Raw genomic sequence first — 20,727 nt, forward strand, 5'->3', positions numbered from 1 at the left:
GATTCACAGTCAACCGAAGTGTTAACGGGGCCGGAGGCCAAAAGAGAATGCGTGCAAGCTAAGAACAGAGCGAGTCTGACAGTCAGGAAAATGATGTGACCTCCCCACCTTTAACTTTCAAGTTATTGCATTGGAAGAGCCAGCCACCAAAGGAAGGTCCACCGATGAGGCTTCAGCGAGGCTGGAAGAATTAAAAGTGCGAGCCATATCGTTCTGATGTGTGTAGTTTGCATGCGCTCTTGTTTTATGTCGATGCCGAGGCGGAATAAAAAATTATTTACTTTCGATTGCTGCGTAAGACCCAGACACCGGACAGAGATGTCAATAGAGAGGTCAACGCGAAACTCTAGAACACCCCATAACGGAAAACTCAAGACGGCAGTGCGGAATATGAAAGTGCGATGAATACATTAACGCATGGTACCGCTACGCTTGACACCTGTTCGACTTTGACCACTATTCTTCTGCGCCTCGCTTACTAGTTCTGCGATCAACTTGTTGTATGTCTCCGAGTCCTGCTGGAGAGCGTCGCGAGTTTGTAGAAGGTGCGTAAGTATAGATGAGGCATTGGTTGTCTCTGTCCGGAGATCTACCAGACACCGTTCAAGTTTTGCCAAGGGCAGGAGGGTTAATTGATCTGCTTGTCGACATATATCATTGGTCAGATCACGGCTAGAGGAAACAGACATACCTGTATCAAGCTTGAGTAGTTCCTCTACTTTCCTGTCATCTAGTTGGGGCTTGGGTCCAATACCAAGTTGTGATACGGTTGGTCCTGCCCGTGTAGACGGCTGTGGAGTGCCCATCCGAGGTGTCCCTGCACGAGAATTGGTTCTAGACGATGGGGCACTCTGCAGTGGACCATTGCGAGGCCCCGGGGGTGCAGACATGGGTCGCGTTGATATATGTAGTGGGGGAAGGGGCTTGCCGCTTGCGTGCGGTAATATTTCATCTAAATTCACGGGTAGTCCAAGAGCGATTAAATGTTGCTGGCGAATGCGTGAGCGCGTCCAGTTGATAGGCTCCATGAGAGGCGGGGAATCCATCAGCATGGTATATAATCCACGACTTTATGCCCTAGAGCTTTAGCATTTAAAGGGAGACATTTCAGGGACAACGAACCTTTCAGGTGTAACCAATATTTGGCTGACACCCTCTGCCTGTCTGATGTCTTCATCTGTGGTCATCGAAGAGATATCCCGAATCCATACGGGATCCAAGATGCGGTTGATCTGTCTCTCCAGGTCTTCTCTGGAAGGTAAGGGGGTTAATCTGAACGGCTCCCAGGCAGTATGAGATGGACCCGGTATTGGCTCTTCATGGAACGTAGCATCTTCTGAGAAATCCCCAAAATCTGCATCCCGCCCGAAATCTGTATCGTGTTTGAAATCCATGCCGCCATCCAGGCCCTCCGCTTCTCCAAAATCCCCAAAGTCACCAAAATCATCTTCCTGTGCAATAGATGGGTTCTGCGTTTGTGGTGGCGTATGAAAGTCGTCGTAATCGTCTAGTCGGTCTTGAGAAGGTGCAGGAGATGGCGGCGCAGGCGGTTCAAGTGAAGAGAAAGATGTGAGATTTGCGAGGCGTGTTGCAATTGGGTCATTGAGTGTAGTACCCCAAACTGAAGCTCCAAACGTGAAATCTTCATCCATCATACGCCTGAATCTGCTTTCAGCTACAAATTGTGCTGTTCAGCAATCGACGAATTTGACCTCAAACTAGTTTAATCAGTGTAACGCCAGGTGGATGTTGTTACCAGAAGGTCTTTGAAAATCATGATGGACTAACGTGACGCTGGAAGGTCTGAATACCAAATTTACTCCTTGCCATGACTTCCAACTTCGAGCCAGAGCTTCCTACTTTCGTCTTTGAATGGCCTTACAATAATGACCATCGGTTCCTGTTCGCTTTTCCGAATGAAAAGAAAATGCCCAATGCGCGTCAAATTCAGCTGCAGCGCCTCTATGATATCGTGAATCTCAGCGTACAACGAGACGACCTTCCCCGTGCCAGACGTGCTTGGTCCATCCTAGCCAGATGCAAAGAAATAAATTGGAAAGCAATGTGGAGGCTGGGCATCACCTTGCTCGAAAATGATGTCCGCGTCATTGAGAGCAATCCACACAAAATAGATTTTCTACGGGCAATGTTACTCCAACTTCCGGAGGAGGTATGTCTCGATTTACTGTCCTTACAATCGCGACGAAGTTAAATGACGTCCCAGCGAGAACGCATTCTCGCTGAATTGGTCCAGCATTACATTCTTGTTGGCAGGTACAGAGACGCACTCGATGAGCTTGAGTTGTATGTGCCTTTCTCCATCGAAAACCCAAGTTCTGATCTTGTAGCAGTTACCTCCCTTCGTTCCCTTATCGTGACAATCCAGTGCTCCACGTCTATGCAGGCTTGCTGTGTATTTTCATAGCTCAGCCTCCAGAATCAGCTGGTCAGTTTTCAAAGTATCGATTACTCTGGCGCATCGGTCTCAAGTCCTTGTTCCAGGCGCTAATGAGGTTGGAGGAACCACCTATGACAGCAACTCTCTGAGTCGCGCTCAGATCTTTCTTGAACACGCAAAGGCATTGGATCCCCATAATATTGTCGCAAGCGAGTTTTTACACAAGGTAGGGGTGTTGTCTGATTCTGCCCAACCTGAGAACTCACTTTCATCAGCTGCATTCCATTTCTCAAGGACCAGGATTACTCTCTTTCGCAAGCCATGATTCTGAAGATGAGACTCATGCCAAACGTTGTCAGCCATCACACCCAAAGCGGAGGAGAAGTAATTTTTGATGGTACTTGTTCAACGGATCACAAGTGAATGCAATACCGTACCCCACTATCGCACAATCAACCATCTGAGTCCGACTCCATATCAATAGTGGGCATTCCTTCCTCTTCCTCGTCATCGTCCACTACCATCGGGATAAGTCGAGGCTCAACCATAGGAGGAGCAAGTTCCACCTGAATGGAAGATGGCAGCAGAGATTTTGTTGGTTGTCGACTTGATATCGCTGAAGAGATGTCGGCAGACTCTTCCGTTGGTGCTGTCGTGATCGAAGACGTCATTTTCTGATTGGTTGGCACCGAAGATGGTATCGAGATTGGTCCAGGAGCTGTGATTTTTGGTGTTGGCATGGGTAAATGCGTCGATACGGGCCAAGGAGCTGGTTCGGGTGTTGGGGTCACTATGGTAGGATCTACCATGTCATCCATAACATTTGCATCATGTGTTGTAGCCAAGGCAAGTGATGTACGAGCAGCAAGCTCTTCGTTGCTTTCCTCGGCGCGGAATAGGGATAGCGCTTCCACATGAGGCAGCGGGCGGACTAATGGTGGACCGCGAGGATGGAGAAGAAGGTCAACTTCTTGTTGTAATTGGAGTTTTGTGTGCATTGTCTGCTAGCAAACCGGTCGTCATGTTGGTAGAACAGAAAAAGATAAGCGTTGCCTACATGTTCATTGCCTTGCGTCACGACTGATCTGAGGACCAAGCCAAGACTTTTGCTCATCGCACTCGTCGTCCCTCGAGCAAGCTCTAGACACATATCGTTCACTTTTGCATGTACTAAACTGTGGAGATGAACGTCTCGAGACAAAGAGGAACGTGACATGGCTGTCAATGACAGTGACAAGGATAATATGACACGGCAAGCCAGAGAGCGGATGGCGGATTGCAACTCAGCGCCTCGCATAGTAACTTGCAAAGCTAGAGGACGATTAGCGATCACTTGGCTGGTCCTGACCTGAACTCACCGTCTAGAGCACAAAGAATAGCCTTTCCTTCGGCGGTCGATGAACAAATGACGTCTTTTGATAGTTTAAACACCCCGTCGTCTTCGTAATCTCGTCTGCGTTTCCTGCCTTTTTTGTTCTGTCCAGAACTCATTTCACCTGTGTGTGCATCAAACTGAGTTGACAGCAGCGGCATGAGAGAAAGCATGATGGCTTTGACGAGCCTCGTGGAGCTAAGCTCGCTGCTGGGAGGGAAGCTATTGCTCAGTAGAGCTTGGATGCACTGAAGCAATGCACACCGCCGCTCTCTACAACATACGTAGGTCAATCCTTCAGGGTTGAAGTCTCAGCGACGTACGGTGGAAGGTTTTGTTCGAGATGGTATGTTATCATAACAACCAGCCGGGACACGTACGGTGTCAGTCGATGCTGAACGCTAGATCAAGGCCGTCATTCGGGGCACAAAATAAAATTGCGTTTCTACCGACGTTTTTGCCAGGCAACAGAGCAGATGACATGCAGAACTCTGCAGCTCAGGCACAACAGCAAGCTCCAAGGCTCTGACTGTTGCGTCAACGTGGCCTTCTTTCTAGCATTTGGTTGAAAATGTGTCCGCAGAAAGAAATACAAAATGATACCTCTTCATCAGGGGTACAAGCTAGCAGGAATAGACAGAATTCCATTATACGTCCTATAGGCACTTGGACTGGTCTTTGAACGGTCGTCCTGTACTCGTGTAAGTATATTCTACCATCCCATACAATATATTCACCTTAGTAAACTGCAAAGCACTTCAGCGCTGCATTGCAACCTGTCGAGATTGAGGGCGACAGATAGCACTGGATCATCACATGTTGGTCCACTGGAGGGTGGAGGGCCGTTCTTCACTGTATGAGATATCAATAAGAGGTTGATAGGCCAGATACCAGGACCTTGCCTGTAAATGTAGTTCTAAGACCCATCGACGTAGCCCAGAGACACTGAAGGGTCTCATCTACAGACTTCTTCCACAAATTTGCGGCCCCAACCTTACCCCCGGTGTAATGAAGAACAGCGTATAGGCCCGCTGCGTTATGCAGCAGCAATTTATTGGTGCGTTGCGGTGCGTATCCATTGAGGATTTGATGACACATATTTGTGATGGAGGAACACGATGCTCGATTCAACGAAGGATACAGAATAACCATATCCCTCAATGTGTCCATCGCTAGAGCCTGACATCTTACTTTCAGACTCCTGTTATTTTTATGAATGTCAATCACAAACTTTGAGCTCGTAGTCTGCAGTCTTTTCGACGATAGATACCAGCGCCTGGCTAAATTTTGGAACGGTAGGAGTAGCTAGTTGCCTTTGGAGCTCTGGCACGTCGGTCGCTGCACTGAGGACATGCCGAAGATACCTTATTGATGCCTTCAGCAGCGGCAGAGGTTCAGGTTTCTTGAGTGACATGTTAGGTATCTGAGTATTAGGATAGATGCATCTCACAAACTGTAAGGATGGACAGCGCGAGTCCTGCCCAGCTCTGCGCAAACTCTGCCATCGTAGACTTCGATAACGATGAAGTACGATATGCAATGCATATGCCAGCCCACCGACCTCCAGCATCTTTTGAATGAATCAAGGAAGTCACCCGGGATGTCCATTTCTGAAGATGAGGGGAAGGCGACAAGGAGTCCTCTGATAGAGTTGACAGCACAGATGACAGGTGCAAAACTGAAGAAGCATCCGAGGCCAACTGTAACTGGAGCAGTGATTTCAGCGGATGAGAAGCCATTGCTCGGGATATGGAAAGAGCAAGCAAAGCCTGAGTTAACGACTAAGACTTTGAAAAGATTGTATTTTTAAATTTGGGCAGGAGCTTTAGCTTTCAACAACGGTAAACAGGTTCTATTACGCGTCGGTTAGTCAACGTCCTGATACAGGTTGCAGCATGCAGCATTTCGGCGACCTCGACCCGGCCACAGAGGAACAATTACATCTCAACAATTTTGAGGTACATCACATTGTTTACACTACATGCAGCTGGGCTGATGATCGATGTTGAGTAGGGCAAATTCGATGTTAAAGAATTTGTTGGCTCCATATCTGAGAGATTAATCACGCAATCGAAGGCAAGCTCTGGGCGTATGTGTGGGTATACTCCCTTTGTAATAATGTCTCACTTTGTGCTTTGTCTAGCATTCGATCCCAAGCCATTTATACGAACATTTGAAGCAGTCGTTGACAAATTGATCAGCGTGCGCAAGGATGTCCAGGCTAAGACAGAACAGATGGAAAAGAGTGTCCGGGTGGCAGAAAGGGAGTACTCGAAGAAGATGGCAGACCTGAACCGAGGGTTTGAGGTACGTCTCTATGCGCAACTGTAGGCTGCCCTGGTTGACTACCATGCTCAGGCCGTTGGATCATCCTTTTCGACAATGGAAAGCAAGATGAACGAAGTTGGACGCACTGCAGTCCGAATAGGTAGCTTGTACCAACGTTTCCAATATTCTCGTTAACTGTCAGCGTCAGGTGAACAACTGGAATCTATTCACGTTGAACGCCAGAGAGCCCAGGCTGCCCATGACCTCATCGATTACTACAACCAATTTTCGCGTGGTGATACTTCACGTTTGGATGCTTTGAAGAAAGAAGGTCGAGAGGGTCGAAGTCAAGTTGCCGTTATATTGCGCCGACTCACAACTGTGGCTCGAGAAGTAGATCTCCCCAGTGCAGATAAGGTATTATTTATTGTCCCTTTCCTCCATCTTGTGGCATAACAGACATTCAGACCCGAGAGAACATTGACAAATACTGCGAGAAATTTGAAAAAGATATGATATATCTCTTTGACCGATGCTACCGAAAGGGAGACCCAAAGTTGATGCATGTGTGTTTCTTTGTCTTCGTTATATTATGACATATCTGATATCTCGTTAAGCACTGCGCACAGACATTATTAGATTTCAACGGTGGCGCATCTTGCGTTCAGATCTATGTCAATCAACATGATTTCTTCATGAATAAGGTTCGTGACACTGCAAACCACAGCGAGGACCTGCTGTACGTTCTCCGTTACCTGCGGAATGTTTCTTCTTACAATTTCATGCAAGGTGGAATACCGTTTCCAAACCAGACGAAAGTCCACCTAAGACAGAATCAGGCCTCGCAGAGTTGTTCGGAGAAATACGAGCAACTGTTGCCCAGGAATCACAGATAGTCCAGGCAGTATTCCCAAACCCGCCATTTGTCATGCAAGTTTTTCTGCAGCGTGTTTTTGCTCAGTCTGTGAGGCAACGGATATTTATGTAACAACGACAGTGTCTGATTTTCTGCAGATCCAACAATACATGGAGCAGCTCTTGACAAAAGGCTCTTCTCTATCTGATTTGGCCTACCTACGGATCTTACAACTGGTGCATAACCAGACATCCAACCTCGTCGAAGACCTGAAAGCTCATGAACTCCCATCTATGACACCTAGCAAATCATCTCTGGAAATATCAGAGTTTCGTAGGGTTCTCTCCGGTGCAATGACGGTTTCCGGAACGTCGACGACATCCGTTGTGAGCGCCATGCTAGAAAATGCGATGGCAGAACTGTTTGTGCCATATATTGAGGGCCAGAAATATCTTGACAGAGAGAGCAAGAGTCTTGGCGAGCTTTATGCAGGACTTCTTGCGATTTTTGCTCGATATCATGTAAGCATGTTAAATGTCTTTGCCACAGAACGTGATTACTTATTGCAATGCAGATGAGAATGCAGAAAGTAAAGTCCTCGATGTTTGATCGGATGGTGGACAGGCTCGGAGCTGCTGCCGCGAACACTACGACATCTGGTGGTTCAAGCACATCTGCACAGGCTGCAGCGCTGATCATGCGTTATGGAGGGATAAGCTCAGACAGAATACAGGAAAAGAGCTTGGAAGATACCGTGCGGGAAGAAGACGGTTTACTGAGCATTGACGTTGCGGAGAAGATGCTCAAGTGGCATGCGGAAGCTGTTGGGAGATGTGTTGAGCTCACATCTCAGAATGACGTGTCAGTCCCGCATTGTACGACATGATACCTGACCTGACCTCACATCCCTGCAGCCCTAAGAACACATTTATCCTTTTAAGAGTGTTAGCGGAAGCCATCGGCGCCGCATATCTGGAGACTGCAATAGAATCGTACGTCCTTCACGGACTATACGACGGCACATCTAAACCCATTGCATAGAGCGATCGCTCGTCTTGAAGTTGCTGACCCGAAGCTCGAACCAAGTCTACAGCCACTCGAAGTGTTGCGCTCAGTAGACCTCATATGCCATCTGTGGCAACAATATACGAACATGGCACTGTTTCCGCTAGCAGCGTCATCCGTCACTGTTCGGCGTGTGAAATGACTATCTTCAATAACCAGACCGTCAGCAGGATCGAAGGAGCGGCAAATACGCTGATACAGCGTATTGCAGACGGCAAGTCCTTGCACACCGCCTGTCAATCTGTGCTGACCTCCGTGCAATCTCTAGCTATCATAACTTGGCTTTCTCTGCAGCTCTCGAAACAGAAGAAGAATGACTTCAAACCACGGAATGACGACCTCTCATTTGCTCGTGTCAACACAGAACCTTGCGTAGTTTGTTGCGACATACTCGAGAAAGTGAGAGATGCAGCAATACAGAGTATTAGCGGCAAGAACAGGGAGACTTTTCTCACCGAAATAGGTGTCTCTTTCCATAGGTTTGTTGCAGTTGTTTGGAAGTCATCTATGTGATGCTCATCAGGTTTCTTAGTCTACTACTTGATCATCTTCGCAGATATCCTGTTAGTGCGACAGGAGGTTTGATGCTTGCTAAGTAAGGATCTTTACCATTATCACGTTCCCCGTTACTAAGATCAATTCTTCTTACAGAGACCTCAAATCGTACCAGGATATTGTGGCATCCTTCAATATACCCGCTCTCCACGAACGATTCGAGTTCATCAGACAGCTCGGCAATGTCTTTCTCGTGCGCCCTGAGATCCTCAGGTCTTATATCACAGAAAATTACCTCGGGCGCATCGATTCCGCCTTGCTTAAGCCCTACCTTGCGCAACGAAGTGACTGGGGCCAGTTCGAAACCCGCTTCAACGAGAATGTCGATGTGGAGGATGTTGCAACAGATATTGCTTCCAGAGGCCCTAAAGATCGATTCAAGATGGCGAAGTTGGGCACGATGGTGAAGGATCTCGAAGGTCTTAAACTCGGCGATGGTATTTCCATGAGTATCCCCAGTGGATTTACCGGGAGCTTCTCCATAGGCGGACGTGGATTGAACAATAATGGTACTTAGTTCTGTGCGTAGTGTACCTCTACTATCTTACAAATGAAGAGGCTCAGACTAGGAACGGGAAAGGGACTGGGTAGGGTAATAGTCAAGAAAATGTACCTAGAACTGTAAATAAGAGGGCCACCTCAATCTTGGATCGATGAAGACTGAGGAAGATTATTCGACGGGGAGAGGAATTAATACGCTGATTGAGACGGAGAATCAAACGTGAACGCGTATGAGACGCGTATAACGGGGAGTGATTGCGTATGTAAAGGAAAGGGAAGAATACGGACGAGAGTACTTGACGTCGAGAGTCATATCTTAATATGCTCGTTTGACAGCGATACATCAAATCGCATCCGGTCAACTGTACATTATCCCCAAGGTGTAGAATATGAATAGTGAAGCGTTTAGTCTAAGTAGTAGTGCTGAATCGCACGAGTCATACCACATCAACTCCTCTGACAACGTCATTCCAGTCGTCAAGGTGCTTCAGAACCTTGGCGCACTTATTTCTGATGTCGGCCTCTGCATCCTTGCCCAGTACAAGATACAGAGGCCATTCCCGGCCTGCGGCGCAGCCCTCCCCCTTCACCACATCTACAACAATCTTCATAGCCTTGTCTGGGTCGCCTGGTTGTGTCCCAGCAGGCTTAGAGAAGTTCGCACATCCATCAGCACGCTGTTCATCATAATCCGGGATAGGATTGGAGCAGTCCCACGGGTGACCGAGGATGCCCTCGGTGCGGAACGCCCCTGGCTTCACGAGCAATACTCGGATATTGAATGGCTCCAGCTCCGTTGCCGATGATTCACTCATCGCTAGTGAAGCTAAGTTAGCTCTTTGCAGAATCTTTCAGGTCACAGGTTTACTCACCATGTACAGCGGCTTTGCTTGCAGCATAAAACCCTGGAAAGAATATGAGTGAGTGATTTATCATTTTCACTCGCCAAAACATCGTGGTTACCAAGTCCCTACGGGTGATATTGAGCTTCAGCGAGTTAGATACAGCGAGCTAAAATTATTTACTTTGACTCTTTCTGGCTTCCATGCACTCCTACTGCCGATGACCACAACTGTGCCATTGCGTTCTTGAAAATGTCCTTCAGCAAGCAAGAGATTTAGATCTTTGCGAGAAGCACTCACCCTTTCTCATGTAGGGTAGTACTGCATTGCAAACATTGACCACCCCGAAAAAGTTAGTTTGAAACTGGCGGAGCATAAGCGAAGCACTGTAAATGAACATAAACGATATGCAGAGCACGCGCGGGTTGGTGTGCATACCCTCCTTCTTCAAGAAGTGCAGGCAACCCGTAGCCTGCGTTATTCACTAAGACATCAATATCATTCCATGCACGAGCAGCGTGATCTATTCGCGCTTTAATTTCCTTCGTGCTAGCGTTGACATCAAGCTGCATAAGACGAAGGTTTGGGTGCTTGGGGAAATGTTCAATTTTGCTCAGCGTACGGGCTGTCGCGATAACGCGATCCCCTCTTGCAAGTACAAGGCCCGTAAGACGACGACCAAAACCAGAGGATGTCCCTGTCATGAAATGAGATAAATGTCATGATCCATTGTGAACGAGAAAGCATACCAGTAATCAACCAGACTTTTTGGCCTAACATGAGGAGGATATAGTACTGCAATGCTGATGGGTACTGTATATGAATGTTCGGGTACTCACTGGCAGCTACTCGTCTTTTGAACTAAGAGCCGGTCCGGCCATTTCCAAAGGAGACTCGTTAGTCTTTAGATGATATATGGCAAGTGCATTGAATAAGCCTGAGTACAGCCTGTACAATGTGTCGTGCCGTGATTGAAACCAGACAAAATAAACCATGTGTCAACGAGCATAGCCATGTCTAGAGAGTCCTAGAGCGGAGAACCCGTTCCCATCATGATCTCAGTGGAACGTTAGCTTACAGAGTCCTTTCCACCAAATCATAGCGCATAACCTAAATGGCTCGAAATAATCACCTTATGATGCGGTCGCTGGCCTGTCCTGGCCGGCTCTGCTGTAGCGAATCGCAAGTTCGTCTTTGCAGTAATCTCTGAATCGTGGCTTCTCCTGAGCATTGCGCTGAAAACGATTTTCCAATGTCATCTGCAAGCGAGCTGTATGCTGGCAATGACTGACCCTACGGTACTGAGTGAACTACTGCCTTGTGACATTCAGTTACTGATCTGTTGGAGCTGAGTAAATAAGATTCTTAAGAACGTTAACGTTGAGCATTTACAGGATTTGTGATGACAGCGAAAATGGTCCGATGTAACCGGCAGAGTCTGTGGAAATAGTAAGAAATGATGGGCGCAAGGGCAAAACTTAACTGTGATGACAAAATTGAGTGATATAATTGTACACAACGAGTCAGTAGAGCGAAATAGTACTGGCTGCGGAGAGGCTGAGAACGGGAGACTGAGCAGATGAAAACAGGCTACGAACGATAAGGGGGATGCAATATGATCAACAACACGGTGGAGGACTGGTTCAGTAACGTGACGACAGGCCAATTCAGAGCCAAGCGAGGAAGACAGATGTGCAACGGCACAGTAGAAAACATTGCTGTAAAAGCGTCTGCGTTGTGCCATGTTATCGAGCAGCAATTTATGACCAGGGGTCTGCCAGTGACGCATCTCGACATTTGCAACTGCACCATCCTTGTTAACAAAAACTAGCCAGTGGCTCAACATAGTTTAGGCTCTAGAATCCATCGACTTTTCCGTCTCCTTTCGTCAGTCACTCTCGTGGAACACGAGAGCCCTACCACACCTTGAACAGCATTCGGATCAATCAATGTGCGGAGTCCACGGCCGTGTGGATACTGGATAGGGACAGTGACGATTAGATCGGACTGGAAAGTTGCGTAGGAACCAAGCAAGTGGATTACCATGTGGACTAGCCTGAGGCTACATCAGTTGGCCTGAAACTTGGTAGAGATTTTTTCGTTCCTCCGACTTGGACTTTCAGGACTCCGTTTATCTAGCCAGCTGCTGCTCGTCCTCCAGCAACTGCTTGTTCTTGATCGAGAGTCGCTGGTATTTAACAGAACCGCATATATCTTGAAGGACCGGCTGTATGTAACTTGGGCGCCCATAAGAAGATGACTGAGGGAGGGGAAGACTTCACTAGAAAGCTGGCTGACGGTCGCTGACCAAAGTTTACATAACAAGACTAGCTGACCACTGCAAAAATGTGCATACATCATTGCACTAGGGATCGGCGTTGCCGACTCGTTTTGACCTTGCTTGCTCGAACAAATATTGAAATTTATGATTCATGATATAAACGTAAACGTTCAGTGTGATACAATGACACTAGTACTGACATTTCCTGAATGCTTTCTTTATATTTATATTTTCCCTTTGTGCTTGCACTCCTCTGCCTCTGTATGGATTCTCTTAGCAGGTCTGGCGGCAGCGGAGTATGATGAACGGCAGTCTTTACAGGACCTGCACGAGAACCATTCAATGTCGACGTTGTGGAAAGTATGCGTGACCGAGTCAGCGATGTCCCAGTTAACTGACTTGCAGAGGCTTATGTGGAGCTACAGCATAGGGCACTGGTTTCCGCAGACGCTAAGTATCGATGAAATATGTCCTTTTGACCCTCAGTTCTGCATGCCTGCATGGATTCTTTTAGCAGGTGGAGCATCTGGCAGCGGGAGAGTGTGGTGAGTCGTAAGCTTTGCAGGATCTGCACATAAATTCACTTTGCCATGACAGCTGGATATACGCAGACACAAGGATCGTGTTTGATATCTCCTGGCTTCATAATATCGACGACAGGATGGATTATGACAATGATGGCAGGGAGACTGATGATTTATTAATGTTTATTATTGTTTATTATTGGCACATAGTCCGTCAGATTTCGTCGCATGTCATATGACCTTGCAAGCAAGGTGAAGAGGTTACTCCCCACGAACACGTCCAACTGTGGACAGTAGGCTATAATTGGCCGCTTCTGATATTGTTGGAACCCCCCCCCCCCTCACGTATCTATGCAGTCAAGGCTGCGCCCTGGTCGACTTCGTTGATTGGAGTGACCCTAGTTGTGCTCCTCCCAAATTTGATACCCCTGGAACGCGGGGTAGCACTGTGGATAGTAGTTCCAGTGAAATTCATTGGGTGAAATCATATAATAACGGTCTGAAACTCAGAGCATTAGGTGCTGAAATCAGGGTGCTGAAATTGCTGTTTTTTACTCTGAAATTTTACTCTGAAAAGATACTCTGAATTTATGTTAGAATGACAAGCAAAACTATTGAACCGTATCCTAGGAACATCGCTTCACCCAAATTACCTATGATAGGTCATAATTTGCAAATGGCGGGAATTGAACCAAAAACCTCATGTTGATAGGTGCAGCGATCTAGCCACTGAGCCATAAGCCCTGTACAATATATACATGGTGACACCAATATATACCAAAACGATGTCATAACAAAAATGTGAAAATTCTGCTGTGACGGTGCCAGGTCATTCAATTATCGAGCTCCACAGCAGATTGATCTCCTGAGCTAAAATGCTAGTAGGATTGGAGTATGGTGCTGAATTCTGATTCAGTATATTTTCTACTGAAATTCAAAATCAGCGCTCCAATGAAATTAACTGCATGCAATTTCAGTGGAAGTTACTCTGAAACATTCAGCATCAGCGCATTTTCCAGTGATTTTCATTGGAACTACTATCTACAGTGTAGTACTAAGCTTCTATCAGCTCCTACTACAGTGACCAGCTAAATATTGTCCGTAGTACCAGTGTGTCCTGCTGCAATCATACTCATTTCTGTGGCTCTTACCGTGGATAGTTTTCTGGCAACTTGTGAGAACTTTACTCAATTTCAGAGGACCTTTTCAAGTTCTGCCAGCAGTCGGTGAGTCCGAGGTTTTACCATGGGGCTCCAAAGTTCAGAGTCAGTAATCGTTGGTTCATTTCCGAAGTCAAGACTTCCACAAACCAGGAGCGGACAATCGGAGGACCGCTAGAATCTCTCAAATGATAATTTGTATCGCTGACCCTATGGTGGACTGCGATCTTTTACGTGCTAGAAGATGGTGGGCTGCCTCACTGCAGTGCATGATGCCTACTGGGGCCAATATAAGTACATCATATTTATGTCGGGTATCAATAACAAGGTAAGCAAGTAATCAACATATAGCGGCTATATAGCGCTGATCGAGTAGCCGTGTAGGAGCCAGTCAAACGCTTGAAAACACGTCACGCTGTCATTTTTGGGGAGGATGAACAATGATTCGTCGCTTGAGGTTGTTGAGAATAAACGCCGCATTGACTTCCTCTGGTGTCATCTTGGCCATGGCCAAGACACAGGCGCGGGCTTCTTGATAAAGAACTTCTTGGTCCAGACCCCCTTGGTTTAGGGCACCTTGGGCATCACCCGACTCGTGCTCGTCATCGTTGTCGTCCGAATCGGACAAGTCATCGGTATCATCAATGTTCATGTTCCAGAAGCATTGCGATAACATATCCGATGGATTCCGTTGTAGTCTAGCCTCTTTGGCGCGCCGATTATTGAACCAGTTCTTAACTTTCTGGGCTGGACTATGCATCCATTTGGTCAGCTCGGGTGATCGCACTATGTGAAGGAATCCAAACTCACATATCAATCGCCTTGGCCAGTAATTCGATATCATCCTTCGTAGGGTGATCGTTTTTGGCATAATAAGGGTCAAGTATGTTAAGCTGTCCAGTTGTCATACATTTCCTCTTGGGAGCATTTTCGACCTGATAGGGAGAAGTACGCTGAGACCTTTTACTTTGAGATTTCATAGTGATGCACTTGAGCTTTCTTGGAAGACGTTGCCTGGGGCTGGAGGTGATACTAAACAGTTTCCTTCGTGTACGGTATATATACTATCGATCAAGCTACTGTGATTTGTGGCCTACCACTATGGAGATGTGGATATTGGACAGTCCACTGCCTAGTCCTTGTCATCCTAATCGGACAATGACCACAGTTGCTTTGAGAATTCTTTGGCCGCAGCTAGCAGGTCTAAGGGTGGATGACGGACAATTATGGCACATGTGGACACAAAATTTAGTTTCGCATGCATGCGAGGACAGGCAGGCCTGAGTCTGAGTCCGCAAACTACTCCAACTAAAAGGGGCGATATTACATAAAGCCGTATGTAATTTAACTCCGTGACGTTTGGCCGCAGTAGTGACTGGCTGGTATTACTTCTGATCCTGATACACGCACTCAACCCATCTTGACTTGTTTCTGATATCGCAACACTTGTCAGTACTAGGCATCGGCAGACTTGAATTATTGCTGGGTGGCAATGATCTGAGATTTGCCTGTAGCCTAAAGTCTCCGTTAAGAAGTTGTGCAAGTCATCGAAATTGAGATAGGGGACTAAAATGTTAAGATCCCGGATGTCCTGAGATATGTCCCCAGTCATCATCGCGCGAGCCGCGGAACCGGTGACGAGGCTTTCAGATTGACGAAGAGCTCAAACGCGCTGTCAGCGAACGGCGCTATGATGGATCTGAAACGTCGATGCACGACACCTTGTCCAATTCTGTGCATTACACGGCAGGTGCGAGACATCACGATGACGTCATCATTGCCAGTATCATAGTAGCAATGTCTTCTTCTTGCACTATAATTGTTGATATGTAATAAGCGATAAACTTAACAGGATCTGCGCGGCGCGTAACTAGGAACTCCTCCAGAGCTGCATTTTGCCATACTGCCTGAATATACGCAGACAAGAGAATGTTTGATATCTGTTGGCATCGACGTTCAACAACAGAAATATTAATGATTTATTGATGTTTATTATTGGCACATAGTCCGTCAGATTTCGTCGCATGCCATATGACCTTGCAAGCAAGGTGATCCCCTGTGTCCCGGCTCATTAATATTCGTAAATGTATGACGCATTGTTTCTGACTGCAACTCGATGCAACTGACTCCTCCTCAAATTCCTTGGATGTCACCAACCTTCCACTGTTCTCGCGTACTCTCAAGAGCAACTCATTTACCACTTCCATGGCTATCCATTTGCGCAGCAACTCTGCAGTCAACTCACCTTGACCGCCGAATCAGGTGCTCGCTGGACGATATCTGTCAAAAATATATTATTCAAAAATTGCTGCCTATCATCAAGACTCCAGCGAGGGGGTCACAAGAGACGAAAAAGTATTTAGTGGTTGATTTATTCTAATAAACTTATTACATTTGATTGAGATGCTATATGGTGCCTCTGTCACCGCGGTCGTCGTCAGCGTCAACGCTTGTATGGAAGTCACACTGCCACGTGATTTTTGACCTCTTCCAGGAATTGCATTTTTGTGGCCAAAAGTTTCGTGTGTTTGAGGCCGTTTTCAGTTAGACGGGGGGGTGTACCTTTGTAAGAGCTTCCGGGGGGCTGTGAAGTGTTTAGTCTAAGTATACGGTGGTGCGAAATTGCACGAGTCATACCAGATCAACTCCTCTGACAACGTCATTCCAGTCGTCAAGGTGCTTCAGAACCTTGGCGCACTTGTTTCTGATGTCAGTCTCTGCATCCTTGCCTAACACAAGATACAGAGGCCATTCCCGGCCTGCGGCGCAGCCCTCCCCCTTCACCACATCTACAACAATCTTCATAGCCTTGTCTGGGTCGCCTGGTTGTGTCCCAGCAGGTTTAGAAAAGTTCACACGTCCGTAAGCACGCTGTTCATCGTAATCCGGGATAGGATTGGAGCAGTCCCACGGGTGACCGAGGATGCCCTCGGTGCGGAACGACCCTGGCTCCACGAGCAATACCCGGATATTGAATGGCTCCAGCTCCGTTGCCAATGATTCACTCATCGCTAGTGAAGCCGGGTTAACTCTTTTCGGAATCTTTTAGGTCAGAGGTCTACTCACCATGTACAGCGGCTTTGCTTGAAGCATAAAACCCTGGTAAGAATACGAGTGAGCGATTTATCATTCTTACTCGCCAAGACATCGTGCTTACCAAGGCCCTACGGGTGATAGTAAACTTCAGCGAGTTGGATACAACGAGCTAAAATTATGTACTCTGCCTTCCGGCTTCCATGCACTCCTACTGCCGATGACCACAACTGTGCCATTGCGTTCTTGAAAATGTCCTTCAGCAAGCAAGAGATTTGGATCTTTGCGAGAAGCACTCACTCTTTCTCATGTAGGGTAGTACTGCATTGCAAACATTGACCACCCCGAAAAAGTTAGTTTGAAACTGGCGGAGCATAAGGGAAACGCTGTGCAATAAATACTATGAACGATATGCAGAGCGCGGGCGGGTTGGTGTACATACCCTCCTTCTTCAAGAAGTGCAGGCAACCCATAGCCTGCATTATTCACTAAGACATCAATGCCATTCCATGCACGAGCGGCGTGATCTATTCGCGCTTTAATTTCCTTCGTGCTAGCGTTGACATCCAGCTGCATAAGACGAAGGTTTGGGTGCTTGGGAAAATGTTCAATTTTGCTCAGCGTACGAGCTGTCGCGATAACGCGATCCCCTCTTGCAAGTGCAAGGCCCGTAAGACGACGACCAAAACCAGAGGATGTCCCTGTCATGAAATGAGATAAATGTCATGATCCATTGTGAACGAGAAAGCATACCAGTAATCAACCAGACTTTTTGGCCTAACATGAGGAGGATATAGTACTGCAATGCTGATGGGTACTGTATATGAATGTTCGGGTACTCACTGGCAGCTACTTGTCTTTTGAACTAAGAGCCGGTCCGGCCATTTCCAAAGGAGACCCGTTAGTCTTTAGATGACGCACATTGAATAAATCCAAATACAGCCTGCACATCATGTGTCATCCCGTCATTGGAACCAGACAAAATGGACCATTTCTGCCAAGGAGCATGGTCATGTCCGGATATTAGGGTCGAGAACCCGTTCCCATCATGATCTTCACCGTAGTGGTTAGCTTACAGATTCCTTTCTACCAATCATAGCCTAAATAGTCACCTTATGACGATGCGGCCGCCAGCCAGCTCTGCTGTCGGGAATTGCAAGTTCGTCTTTGCAGTAATCTCTGCGTTATGGCTTCTCCTGAGTATTGCGCTGAAAATGATACCAATCTCGTCTGCAAGCGAGTTGTATGCGGGCAACGACCGACCCTCGTAAGGGGAGGACTCATGAAGGAGAAGTGTCAGGGATACGTAAGTGGATCGAAAGGTGGCAGGGAGCATCAGTCTTACCTTCGTTCGCAAACTTACCGTCCAATCCAGACAATGACATGTCATTGACATGCTGGTGGATGAGCATGCGTACCGAATACAATTGTGAACGCCCTTTGGCATTCGACTCATGGAAGTAATGAGCTAAAGATTCTCGTGCATACGTGACGTGGCGGCAACTAGCTCGCACATTGCGTGAAAGCCGGATATCCACCATGATATCCACTCACAAAGTTATGGTTGTAGGGTAGATTCATCTGCCATCACCAAAATGGCAATTGCTGTACAAATCATCGCTGTGCCACGTCTTGAAGATCAGTGTGAGTATTTTGCCCCTGAAACTATCATTGACGGTAAATACCATACGGACAGCACTTACTAGCATTGTGCTGCATTTTCATATGGATGTCGTATCTTCACTACCCCAGTCGTTATCGTTATCTTGGACAAGTGGTATGACGTGTGATGTGGTCTGCCTCAAGTAGTATTCGGGTAATTTGCTTTGCCTTGTCCTGAAGTTTCTGTAATGATCGTTCAAAGACATCCCCAAGAAAATGGAATACCCAGCAGATCAGCGAACCACCTGTTCCAGCATCAGAACGCTGACCACATTCCCGCAACATCCGCGGCGGCGGAGGCTGGTGGGAAGACATTGACGGTAGCAGTATGACCACATAGTGACGCGCCAGCGAGGATGTCGAAAAGCTTCGCAAGGTACAGAAACTCTACCCCAAGTGTTACGAAATAGATAAGTATCATGTGCTGCAGATGATATTTTCAATGAAAACGGAGGCGCGGTAGATGTATAGATGATGGGCGCACGAACACTATGCGTGATCCTGTCTTGATTCGTTGCACTATGAGTCAACATACACAGCACGCTCCAAATCAAAAGTAGCAGACTATTCCCCTTTAAAAACAGGTTGTCGTTTTTCCTTGAATGCCTCTAAAGCCTCCAACCGATCTTTCGTGGGTAGAAGAACTTCATATGATGCTCTCTCTAAGTCAAGACCTGTTCCTCATATGTCAACAACTACAATGATAAATACAACGTTAAATACCTGATTCCAAAGAGAGGTCAGCTGCACGTGAAATTGCCCTGCTTTGCAGCTCGAAGCGCTAATGGGGCTGTTCAAGAATAAAGACGTTGAGAATGAGGTTGCACGGGGGAAGTGAGGGTGCATACCGCTTTTAGTTATTTCCTGAGCCAATTCAACTGCCCGTTCAAAGGCTGATGTAGAGGGAGACGATACATAATCTACTACACCTATGCTCACAGCCTTCGTCAGATGACATCATAGGGATACAATTCAGAATGTTTGCTACCCCATTCAAGTGCTTCTTGGGCTGTCAGCATCTTAGCTGTGAAAATCAGGGCCTTTGCTTTCGATACGCCCAGTAATCTGACAGCACGTTGAGTACCGCCAGCTCCAGGTATAATCCCGAGGCGCGTCTCGGGAAGACCTATCTTTGTCACACCATGTCCTTCAATACAGATTAGGCGGACTCCACTTCATGCAGCGATCGAACTCACCAGCCACACGCAAGTCACAAGCAAAACTCAGTTCTAACCCTCCCCCCAATGCAGGACCGTCGATTGCAGCAATTGTTGGCATAGGCAATGTTTCCAATTGACCAAGTGCAGTACGCAAGTCAGAAAGGAATTTCGTAATTTGAATTTGAGACATAGTACGTCTCTCAGCAAGGTCGGCGCCTGCGCAGAAGGAACCCATGGTAGTGGAACGTATTATCAGCGCTCGGATGCTGTGCCATGGTAATCAGTGCAGTCTGCTATCACTAAATAATATGAGATATGAACCTCTTGTCGTACTTGGCGGTTTCTAAACATTCGCGAAATTCCTAACGAGGGGGATTCAGCGCGTATGACGGTATTGGAGTTGGATGTCTTTTCACATGAAGTAGTTTCATTGAAATAGCATTCTTTGCCTGTGGTCTGTTGAAGGACAGACATGTTATACCGAGGTGAGACTGGAGAGGTTCGAGGAAAGCTTCCGGCACTTGGGTTGAGAAGAGTCTGCGCGACAGACGTATAGTCATTACTCTCCCAGCATAGAGCATACTTATGCCAAGTGTAGGTGATTTCAATTGGATCAATTTGATATGGTGCACACCGATACTGCACGTCCACGTCAAGCTTCGAAGCTTCAGAAGTTCAGCTCTCGGACGTAGCCTGGTTACTGGTCACGAGCCTGGCTGACACCTCTGTCAATGTTTGTCCCACACGCATTTTGAAGTCCGCGAAGTCTTGAAGCTTGAAGCTCAAGCTCAAGAATATTTAGGGTCTGGACGGACGATTGTGCATCACTCAGATGCGCATCTAGATGTTGTGCAAATATGACAACGTGCTACCAAGCATTTATACTTTCCACCGTGCAAAACGCGAAGCGTTAGAACTAATTACTAATATTATGGTCAAATAGACGAAGTCCGGAAAACTTCCAAGATTTAAAGGCTAGACCTAGCTAGGAGTCGACGTTCAGTATTAGTTGGACTTTGAACTGATGTCGAGTAAAAATTGGAGGTAAGA

General features: G+C 47.0%; 8 protein-coding genes across 8 annotated transcripts; 2 read left to right on the forward strand and 6 right to left on the reverse strand.

Annotated features, from left to right (window-relative positions):
* Window positions 1–262: 262 nt before the first annotated feature.
* Window positions 263–1,823, reverse strand: DFJ58DRAFT_798637 (uncharacterized protein). Its single transcript, XM_041390694.1, has 3 exons — window positions 1,123–1,823; window positions 692–1,068; window positions 263–637 (listed from the first exon to the last, which is right to left on the reverse strand). Exons 1-3 carry the CDS (start codon window positions 1,653–1,655, stop codon window positions 411–413), a joined length of 1,137 nt encoding a protein of 378 aa, XP_041241544.1. The 5' UTR covers window positions 1,656–1,823; the 3' UTR covers window positions 263–410.
* DFJ58DRAFT_488323 (uncharacterized protein) lies at window positions 1,812–2,822 on the forward strand. The gene is made up of 5 exons (XM_041380630.1): window positions 1,812–2,170; window positions 2,225–2,304; window positions 2,352–2,446; window positions 2,503–2,624; window positions 2,674–2,822. The coding sequence occupies exons 1-5, from the start codon at window positions 1,829–1,831 to the stop codon at window positions 2,791–2,793; spliced, it is 759 nt and encodes a 252-aa protein (XP_041241545.1). The 5' UTR covers window positions 1,812–1,828; the 3' UTR covers window positions 2,794–2,822.
* DFJ58DRAFT_798641 (rRNA processing/ribosome biogenesis-domain-containing protein) lies at window positions 2,602–5,587 on the reverse strand. The gene is made up of 10 exons (XM_041390695.1): window positions 5,225–5,587; window positions 5,002–5,172; window positions 4,673–4,949; window positions 4,508–4,622; window positions 4,374–4,461; window positions 4,224–4,324; window positions 4,094–4,171; window positions 3,757–4,043; window positions 3,456–3,709; window positions 2,602–3,399 (listed from the first exon to the last, which is right to left on the reverse strand). Exons 1-10 carry the CDS (start codon window positions 5,507–5,509, stop codon window positions 2,851–2,853), a joined length of 2,205 nt encoding a protein of 734 aa, XP_041241546.1. The 5' UTR covers window positions 5,510–5,587; the 3' UTR covers window positions 2,602–2,850.
* Window positions 5,588–5,620: 33 nt separating this feature from the next.
* On the forward strand, window positions 5,621–9,261 carry DFJ58DRAFT_798645 (exocyst complex component Sec10-like protein). Its single transcript, XM_041390696.1, has 16 exons — window positions 5,621–5,728; window positions 5,784–5,859; window positions 5,914–6,077; window positions 6,129–6,198; window positions 6,247–6,455; window positions 6,506–6,604; window positions 6,656–6,777; window positions 6,828–7,002; window positions 7,053–7,415; window positions 7,469–7,755; window positions 7,809–7,886; window positions 7,936–8,092; window positions 8,119–8,173; window positions 8,228–8,438; window positions 8,492–8,554; window positions 8,611–9,261. The coding sequence occupies exons 1-16, from the start codon at window positions 5,666–5,668 to the stop codon at window positions 9,029–9,031; spliced, it is 2,613 nt and encodes an 870-aa protein (XP_041241547.1). The 5' UTR covers window positions 5,621–5,665; the 3' UTR covers window positions 9,032–9,261.
* Window positions 9,262–9,452: 191 nt separating this feature from the next.
* DFJ58DRAFT_730406 (uncharacterized protein) lies at window positions 9,453–10,637 on the reverse strand (the record flags this gene model as incomplete). The annotated part of the gene is made up of 7 exons (XM_041385896.1): window positions 9,453–9,832; window positions 9,888–9,920; window positions 9,979–9,985; window positions 10,041–10,102; window positions 10,158–10,243; window positions 10,296–10,554; window positions 10,607–10,637. 7 exons carry the CDS (start codon window positions 10,635–10,637, stop codon window positions 9,453–9,455), a joined length of 858 nt encoding a protein of 285 aa, XP_041241548.1.
* A 3,603-nt stretch (window positions 10,638–14,240) lies between these two features.
* On the reverse strand, window positions 14,241–15,089 carry DFJ58DRAFT_915316 (uncharacterized protein; the record flags this gene model as incomplete). Its single annotated transcript, XM_041395433.1, has 2 exons — window positions 14,633–15,089; window positions 14,241–14,574 (listed from the first exon to the last, which is right to left on the reverse strand). Exons 1-2 carry the CDS (start codon window positions 14,800–14,802, stop codon window positions 14,241–14,243), a joined length of 504 nt encoding a protein of 167 aa, XP_041241549.1. The 5' UTR covers window positions 14,803–15,089.
* Window positions 15,090–16,283: 1,194 nt separating this feature from the next.
* On the reverse strand, window positions 16,284–17,639 carry DFJ58DRAFT_730408 (uncharacterized protein; the record flags this gene model as incomplete). The annotated part of the gene is made up of 8 exons (XM_041385897.1): window positions 16,284–16,406; window positions 16,460–16,833; window positions 16,889–16,921; window positions 16,980–16,986; window positions 17,042–17,100; window positions 17,156–17,241; window positions 17,298–17,556; window positions 17,609–17,639. The coding sequence occupies 8 exons, from the start codon at window positions 17,637–17,639 to the stop codon at window positions 16,284–16,286; spliced, it is 972 nt and encodes a 323-aa protein (XP_041241550.1).
* Window positions 17,640–18,785: 1,146 nt separating this feature from the next.
* On the reverse strand, window positions 18,786–20,369 carry DFJ58DRAFT_798667 (ClpP/crotonase-like domain-containing protein). Its single transcript, XM_041390697.1, has 7 exons — window positions 20,068–20,369; window positions 19,714–19,943; window positions 19,506–19,664; window positions 19,326–19,446; window positions 19,241–19,278; window positions 19,006–19,191; window positions 18,786–18,941 (listed from the first exon to the last, which is right to left on the reverse strand). Exons 1-6 carry the CDS (start codon window positions 20,256–20,258, stop codon window positions 19,082–19,084), a joined length of 849 nt encoding a protein of 282 aa, XP_041241551.1. The 5' UTR covers window positions 20,259–20,369; the 3' UTR covers window positions 18,786–18,941; window positions 19,006–19,081.
* Between the last annotated feature and the right edge of the window lie 358 nt (window positions 20,370–20,727).

Source organism: Suillus subalutaceus (assembly GCF_016647625.1).
Source record: "Suillus subalutaceus strain FC151 chromosome Unknown DFJ58scaffold_88, whole genome shotgun sequence".
In the NCBI taxonomy this organism is placed as follows: domain Eukaryota; kingdom Fungi; phylum Basidiomycota; class Agaricomycetes; order Boletales; family Suillaceae; genus Suillus; species Suillus subalutaceus.

What these genes read in the sequence shown, in the direction of transcription:
- DFJ58DRAFT_798645 (XM_041390696.1), top strand. Translation starts at nt 5,666, where the DNA reads ATGCAGCATTTCGGCGACCTCGACCCGGCCACAGAGGAACAATTACAT. An exon ending in CGATTTTTGCTCGATATCAT is followed by an intron (nt 7,416 to 7,468) that starts GTAAGCATGTTA and finishes ATTGCAATGCAG; the next exon opens with ATGAGAATGCAGAAAGTAAA. An exon ending in GGAGGTTTGATGCTTGCTAA is followed by an intron (nt 8,555 to 8,610) that starts GTAAGGATCTTT and finishes TTCTTCTTACAG; the next exon opens with AGACCTCAAATCGTACCAGG.
- DFJ58DRAFT_488323 (XM_041380630.1), top strand. Translation starts at nt 1,829, where the DNA reads ATGACTTCCAACTTCGAGCCAGAGCTTCCTACTTTCGTCTTTGAATGG. An exon ending in TACTCCAACTTCCGGAGGAG is followed by an intron (nt 2,171 to 2,224) that starts GTATGTCTCGAT and finishes ATGACGTCCCAG; the next exon opens with CGAGAACGCATTCTCGCTGA. An exon ending in CAAGCGAGTTTTTACACAAG is followed by an intron (nt 2,625 to 2,673) that starts GTAGGGGTGTTG and finishes CACTTTCATCAG; the next exon opens with CTGCATTCCATTTCTCAAGG.
- DFJ58DRAFT_798637 (XM_041390694.1), bottom strand. Translation starts at nt 1,655, where the DNA reads ATGATGGATGAAGATTTCACGTTTGGAGCTTCAGTTTGGGGTACTACA. An exon ending in ATATTGGTTACACCTGAAAG is followed by an intron (nt 1,069 to 1,122) that starts GTTCGTTGTCCC and finishes TAGGGCATAAAG; the next exon opens with TCGTGGATTATATACCATGC. An exon ending in ACTACTCAAGCTTGATACAG is followed by an intron (nt 638 to 691) that starts GTATGTCTGTTT and finishes GTCGACAAGCAG; the next exon opens with ATCAATTAACCCTCCTGCCC.
- DFJ58DRAFT_798641 (XM_041390695.1), bottom strand. Translation starts at nt 5,509, where the DNA reads ATGGCTTCTCATCCGCTGAAATCACTGCTCCAGTTACAGTTGGCCTCG. An exon ending in TCTTAGAACTACATTTACAG is followed by an intron (nt 4,623 to 4,672) that starts GCAAGGTCCTGG and finishes TATCTCATACAG; the next exon opens with TGAAGAACGGCCCTCCACCC. An exon ending in GTGCTTTGCAGTTTACTAAG is followed by an intron (nt 4,462 to 4,507) that starts GTGAATATATTG and finishes ACACGAGTACAG; the next exon opens with GACGACCGTTCAAAGACCAG.
- DFJ58DRAFT_798667 (XM_041390697.1), bottom strand. Translation starts at nt 20,258, where the DNA reads ATGCTCTATGCTGGGAGAGTAATGACTATACGTCTGTCGCGCAGACTC. An exon ending in AGACATCCAACTCCAATACC is followed by an intron (nt 19,944 to 20,067) that starts GTCATACGCGCT and finishes ACCATGGCACAG; the next exon opens with CATCCGAGCGCTGATAATAC. An exon ending in CCAAGAAGCACTTGAATGGG is followed by an intron (nt 19,447 to 19,505) that starts GTAGCAAACATT and finishes CTGTGAGCATAG; the next exon opens with GTGTAGTAGATTATGTATCG.